Source organism: Sprattus sprattus, assembly GCF_963457725.1.
Source record: "Sprattus sprattus genome assembly, chromosome: 6".
Taxonomy (NCBI): Eukaryota; Metazoa; Chordata; class Actinopteri; order Clupeiformes; family Clupeidae; genus Sprattus; species Sprattus sprattus.
This window is the reverse complement of record NC_137925.1, coordinates 15544625-15551603: the sequence shown is the minus strand read 5'-3', so window position 1 is coordinate 15551603 and position 6979 is coordinate 15544625. Positions and strand designations below refer to the sequence as shown.

The following is a 6979-nucleotide window of genomic DNA, read 5'->3' as shown; positions in this document are numbered from 1 at the left end:
GGGACCCTGACCGTTGCTAAGGGCCCCTGGCATCTCTGAACAGTTTGCCCCCCCACCTCCCAGCGGCCCTCTGGTGAAGGGGCCCCAAATCTGAGCCCAGACTGAGGGACCAGAGGTGACGGGGAGAACCCATACTCTGTCTGTCTGTCTCTCTCTCTCTCTCCTACCATCTCTCTCTCTCTTTCCCACTATCTTTCTCTCTCTCCCTCCCTCCCTCCATCACGCTCTGTCTCTCTGTTGCTCTCTTCCCCTCTCTCCCCCATCTCGCGGCCTCATCACTCTCTCTCTCTCTCTCCCCCCTGCAGTGAGCCTCAGGATTAGTCGTCCTCGTCTGAGGCCCCGTCGTCTCGCACCTCCCGGTACGGCCCCAGTGACCCCCCCTCCGGGTGGTACGACCTCATGCTGGAGCTCAAGCTCTCCGACAGCTTCTGGGCAGCCATTCTGGCCTCTAGCTCCTGCAACACACACAGACACACACACACACACACACACACACACACACACATAGACGCAAACACACGCACACCCACACAGAAACAAAACATGCATGACACAGCCATATGGACACATTCATACAAAAAAACAAGACACAATTATATCTTAATTACCTGTGATTAATTATATCAAAAGGCAAGCAACCAAATTATGTCATCAACAGTCTTTAAACTAGTTATCAGTCGTTGCCTGTGACCTGTTCTTCCTGGACATTTCCGTGGACAACTCATTTTGTGGATATATATGGCATCATGATGATAAATATAGCTACATGTGGATATATATGGCTACATGTGGATATATATGGCTACATGTGGATATTCATGACTACATGTGGATATACATGGCTACATGTGGATATACATGTCTACATGTGGATATATATGGCTACATGTGGATATATATGGCTACATGATGATATACATGTCTACATGTGGATATACATGTCTATATGTGGATATGTTTGGCTACATGTGGATACATGTCTACATGATTATATATATGGCTACGTGATGGTATATGTGGCTACATGATGATATATATGGCTACATGTGGATATACATGTCTATATGTGGATATACATGTATATGGCTATATGTGTATAAACATGGCTATATGTGGATATACACGGCTACATGTGGAGCCACATGTGAATATGTTGAAGATCAGGTATTTTGCTGGAGCATGAGCGCCCCTTATCGTTGACTGTCTTGAATAGCGTATAAGCACCCACTCTGACAGACCAGGATAATGTGTGTGTGTGTGTGTGTGTGTGTGTGTGTGTGTGTGTGTGTGTGTGTGTGTGTGTGTGTGTGTGCGTGTGCATGTGTGCATTAGTGCATGTGTGCATGTGTGCATGTGTGCATGTGTGCATGTGTGCTTGTCTATGTGTCTATGTTTGGTGTGTGCGTGTCTCTGTGTGTGTGTGTGTGTGTGTGTGTGTGTGTGTGTGTGTGTGTGTGTGAGTGTGTGTGTGTTTCTGTGTGTGTGTGTCTATGTCGATGTGTGTGTGTGTGTGTGCATGTGTGTGTGTGTGTATGTCCTCACCCTCTGTCTCTGTGTCTGTTCCCTCATGAGCCCTGATGCCTCCTCCAGTGAGAGCAGCTTAGCGGGATCATAGTGCAGCGGTGCAAGCTTGGCGGACGTGATCTCATCCATGTGCTTCCTGTCTCTCTGTCGTCTTGCCTCCAAAGAGAGGGGCGACACACCCCCTGGGGAGCCGCTGGGGGAGGGGGACCCCGATTTAGACACGCTGAGCCTAACAATGCAGAAAACAAAAGACAAAACAAGGCGTTACAGGTTACTACAGCAGGTATATGCCATTTCAGAAATCAACATATCACCGTCAATCACAACAGTTAAGGACAATGGCGGTCTGGACTCAGAGATGGAAAAAAGGGTTTTACACTGTAATCATGCTCTGGGTTAACCTATGTGTCTATATAGATAGATTACTGCTATGTGTCTATTTGTCCCTTGCTTGTCACCCTATGTAGTATTATTGTCTTTTTAATGGACCATCTCTGTCAAAAATAAAATAAATCATCATAACCACGATCATCAATCCTGCTCTGGTTTAAGCTACTTATGTTATGTTTATGTTACCATGACAACGATGTGGCAACAGGATGTAAACAGAGCATCTGTACTCAACTGGTTGGGTTTGAACTTGGGTCTCAGAGTGGAGACCGTCCTCTCCGTCCTCTCCAGCACCTCTACATAGTGCATCTTCTTCAGGGGCTGCCTGACCAGGAACGGGTTTCTGAGGCCACCGCTGCTGCTGCCGCCAGAGCTTCCAGAAGCTTTTTCCCCAGCAGGATCCGACAGCGAGACCCGGGCCAGAGCCTCCGCCAGGGCTCCCCCTTTTGACTCATCGCCTTCTCGGGGGGTGCCGTGTTCCCCGTCTGGGGTGGTCTCCATGGTTTCTGTGGCATTGGGGCTCTGTTGCTGGGCACCATCGTCTCTGTCATGGCTCCCTGAGGTACTCTGAGGTGTAAGTTCAGCCTCTTTGGGCTGGTCTACATGTTTGGGTTCTGGTAGTCTATTTTCCCCAGGGCCTCTCTCAGGCAGACTCTGGACCGGTGCTGTGGATCTGGGCTGAGGCTGCCGTTGGGTCAGGGCCTGCTGGTACTGGGCCTGGAAATCTGTCCGGACTGTGGACAGGTCTTTCTGCTTCCTCTCCGCCTCTTCAACATGGGCAAGGGCCTGGCGAACTCGCTCTGCAAATTCAGAGATCTTCTTCCCCGTATCAGGAAGGGTGTGGATGAACCTCCTGATCAACCACAGACACACCCTCAGTTACATAAAAACACAAAACTAAAACACAAAACTCTTACGTTTGATCTGAAAGGTAGCGTTACTCATACCTTATCAACATTTATAAGTTATGGAGGACCTACTGAACAACTTCACTTAGAGGACACCTAAGACAAAGCACACAACTAAGTGTCATTATGCAGAACACTGCAGATATTAGCCCTGCTAGCCAATTAATAAGTAAGCAATAAGTCAAACCTGTCTGTTATCAATTACGTTCATAGCGTCGGTTTAGCCTAACAGCGCAACGGATCGAGGATAGTGGTAAAGTTAGCTCGCTGTTTAAACCCAAATGCACGGTTTAGCTTGACTTACTTATTGCTCAGTAATTTCTCCTGGCGTAGAAGTATGTCATACAGCTCATCTTTGCTCTTGTTTCGAAGATCACCAACCAATCCCTGGCGCTCTGTCCATGACGAGGACATTGCTGCTATCCCTGGAATAACCCGCCGTGTCCGCAAATAAATTCATAGGGTCAACTAATGACAAATACTTAATATTTTAAAATAGTGAGACTCATGATATCACTCAGCATGTTCAAGTGCCGTTTTAACCGGAAATCGTCATCAACCCGGAAGTACAATAGAATATAGTTTGCCGATATCTGTTGGTCCTCCAAAGCTCAATGACTAGATTCTGAAGACGGTCCTTCCTCGTTCGACGCCTCACGTAGGATTAATGTATATTCACTATCCAGGTATTCACATGCATTGTAACAGCAAAACATTGCATATGTGTGTTACAATAATGAAACAATTGTGGCATGTGTTGTTTTATGGTATATGGTATGGATATTTCATTGCTACAGTTAGTCAAATAAACAGGATGAAATCATATGAAACTGCAATACTACCAACGGTTATTTTACTTGACTGAGCAGAGTCCTTCTGTAAAATTAGACGAAAATAACTAACCTCAGCAAACTTCACTAATCCATTAGTTCGCTTTACGATGCTTCCCTCTGGTGGTATTTTTGAAACACTGCAATTCATCCATTTCTCAACGTTGTACTCGGGCAATAATGTAGATTACAAACCCTTCTGTAATAGGGTAGGAGATGCCTACCTGATTAAAAAATTGAAAGTCCTGCCTGAAATCATAGCAAAGGTAGACGACGACATATACATACAGTACACAATTCTTCTTTTTTAATTTAGCATGTTTAACTGATTTGCACTGTTTGCACCTTGCTCTACCCGTTGAACCCCAGGAACACAGTTCCTAATAACTTTGATTTGATCTTTTTTTTATTTCTTACTCTTCAAGGGAAGTGAAACTTTACAGTAAAATGAGTTGTCACATGTGATCTTTTTTATTACTTTTTTAATGGAAGTGCATCTTTACAGTAAGATGAGTTGTCACTATAGACTGCAGGAGAAAGGCACGTTATTTTGCTCCAAATCCTTTGAGTTGTTTTACAGCCCTGGCAGTGTAAAATAAACAGAGAAACAACCCTGCACAATTGGCACATATGTGGCAGTAAAAATAATTATGTTGGCTTTCCCTACGGAGGTTGTGTGGCCTTCATAATCATCCGCCATAACATAAACAAAGCAGAATTAGTATTTAACATGGTATACCATATAAATATATTCAAATATTGAGGTATACAAAATTATGCATTTTTAATAAGTTCAGAAACAATGGTCTTCAGCAAAAGTAAAGACAAGAATAAGAAAATGTATATATAAATATGAAGCTGTAAAATGTTTACTGATCCTTCAAACCGCGTATTTCCTTCATCGTAAACAAAGTAACAACAACAGAATGTGCAGGAAGAAAATAAGTTAAGCGTATAGTAATAGACTATTTTCAACATGATACACAGTATTTCACACATGGTATTTACTGGTACTTAATCTAGGTTTGCATTGCTTCAAATATCATTGTAATTTAATGACAGCATGGTCTTTTTAAAGGCGCAGTCATTCTAATTCAACACTCTTTTTGTCAAATTCAGCGGATTTGTTCCTTGTGGTCCTCTAGCTGCCCATTCAGTTCAAAGCCCTGGTGTTCATGCACAGTCTTGGCTCTGTAGATGGGAAGCAAACATAGAGGCTCAGACCGAGCCATAAACAATTCCAGCCAATCAACACATTGCTTCAGGAGCACGGAAGGGAGGGCGTCATTTGATTGGCTGTTGAGCTCAAATACCAACAACCTATCATCAGAATTGCAGACTGCACCTTTATGTCCGGTCTCCTGGTCCTACTCAACGTTGAGCTTGGATGAGATCTCCATGAGTCTCATGAAAGGTGTGTATACTCGGGAGGGGGCAGTCCTGGCTATGGGGGAGTAGGAGAAAGAGGGGGGGTCCTCAGGGCTGGGGGAGACCGTTGAGGAGGTCTGGACGCCCGTCGAGGAGCGGGATGAGGTGGAGGAGTCGGTCTCATCTCGGAGGATGGTGGGAGAGTTATGGAGGTAGTGACTGTACTGGCCCGGGGAGAAGCGGAGCAGAGAGTTGCTCAATCGGCTGCTGGAGGCTATCGGCCCGGTCCAGGCAGGTCTGGGGAGGGGGCTGGGTCTGGGGCTGTAGGACTGCAGCGGCTGGAACTCTTGCTGTGGTGGGGGAGGGGGTGGGGGGTCTGATCTAGGAAAATAGAATAGAAAGATGGACGAGGATGGAATCATGGTAGCGATCGTGAAACTTGAGTTTAGATACCGACTTTTAGCCATACAGTTAGCATAAAACAAAAAGCAAAACTGAACTAGTATGGATAATAGACAATAGTAACTAAATTACCGGTAACACTAAATAATATGTCCTGTGTTATGATGTCTGAATTCTGACACATGCCCTTCTGGATGAATCTACTGACTCAAGGCCACAGTATCTGCAGGATAAATGTAAACTGAATAAAATCCAAGACATACATAACCTTACCATAATTCCCACTATACAACCTCCTATACATACTCCCAAATAAGCAGGTCCTCACCTTGCTACAGGGAAGTCACAGCCCACTCCAATGTCTCTGCTATGAGGTTTGTCTTTCTCGGACGTGTTCTGTACAGACATAAAATACTTGAGCTTGTCTTCTAGCTCATTAGTCTAGGGAGGAGAAAAGAACACACAGAGAGAGAGGCAGCGCGGAATCAGAGTGGAGGCTTGGAAGATTGGGAGACAGTAGCCGTGTGATTACTGGGAAGACTAACTGAAGAGACTAAGAGAAGCACTATGGAGGCATAAGAGAAGCGGGATCACAGAGAAATGATGACACACCCTCACCAAACACACACGCTGAAGCAGCATACGCTTAGGTAACACACGCTGAGGCAACCCACACTGAGGAAATACATGCTGAGGTAACTGAGGTAACACACGCTGAGGCAACACACACTGAGGTCACTGAGGTAACACACACTGAGGCAACACACACTGAGGTCACTGAGGTAACACACACTGAGGTAACTGAGGTAACACACGCTGAGGCAACACACACTGAGGTAACACACTGAGTTAACAAACTGAGGTAACTGAGGTAACACACGCTGAGGCAACACACGCTAGGGCAGCACACACAGGGAACTGAGGTAACACACGCTGAGGTAACACACTGAGTTAACAAACTGAGGTAACTGAGGTAACACACGCTGAGGCAACACACGCTAGGGCAGCACACACAGGGAACTGAGGTAACACACGCTGAGGCAACACACACTGAGGTAACTGAGGCAACACACGCTAGGGCAGCACACACTGAGGTAACACACTGAGTTAACAAAATGAGGTAACTGAGGTAACACACGCTGAGGCAACACACGCTAGGGCAGCACACACTGAGGTAACACTGTACTCAAATCATCTATCATGAGGCATAGGAATACTATAATCACGTTATGGCAGAAGACACACCCTGTCATAAGTCATCATGAAGATTGATATCCAGTTCTACAACAGTGACAAATTATTCAGTGTAAGTCATGACAGCCCTAACAGTATAGGCCATGAAAACCAGTGTCACCTAAAGAAAGTCCATGTTACAACATTAAGGTAGCATAGCATTGAACAGTACGGGCTGCCAAGACAGTTACTGAATGTACACTGGTAACATGACACTGTTATAGCACTGAAAACAATTCATCATAAAGACACATGCCAGGGCATGTCTATGTCAGTGTTATGATGGGGGGTACAAGTGTTACTGATTGATTCTATCTGAGCACA

At 45.2% G+C, this 6979-nt stretch overlaps 2 protein-coding genes across 2 annotated transcripts in view; both read right to left on the bottom strand.

The window, feature by feature from the left end:
- Positions 1–228: 228 nt before the first annotated feature.
- Positions 229–3320, bottom strand: polr2m (RNA polymerase II subunit M). The gene is made up of 4 exons (XM_080840690.1): positions 3127–3320; positions 2150–2767; positions 1543–1753; positions 229–455 (listed from the first exon to the last, which is right to left on the bottom strand). Exons 1-4 carry the CDS (start codon positions 3234–3236, stop codon positions 318–320), a joined length of 1077 nt encoding a protein of 358 aa, XP_080696816.1. The 5' UTR covers positions 3237–3320; the 3' UTR covers positions 229–317.
- Positions 3321–4237: 917 nt separating this feature from the next.
- The window catches only part of myzap (myocardial zonula adherens protein), a 24905-nt gene continuing 22163 nt past the window's right edge, over positions 4238–6979 (bottom strand). Inside the window, exons 13-14 of the mRNA XM_080840689.1 lie at positions 5751–5863; positions 4238–5401 (exon numbers count right to left, since the gene is read on the bottom strand). Of these exons, the coding sequence (XP_080696815.1) occupies positions 5020–5401; positions 5751–5863 (495 nt within the window). The 3' untranslated portion in view covers positions 4238–5019. The remainder of the gene's footprint in view (positions 5402–5750; positions 5864–6979) is intronic.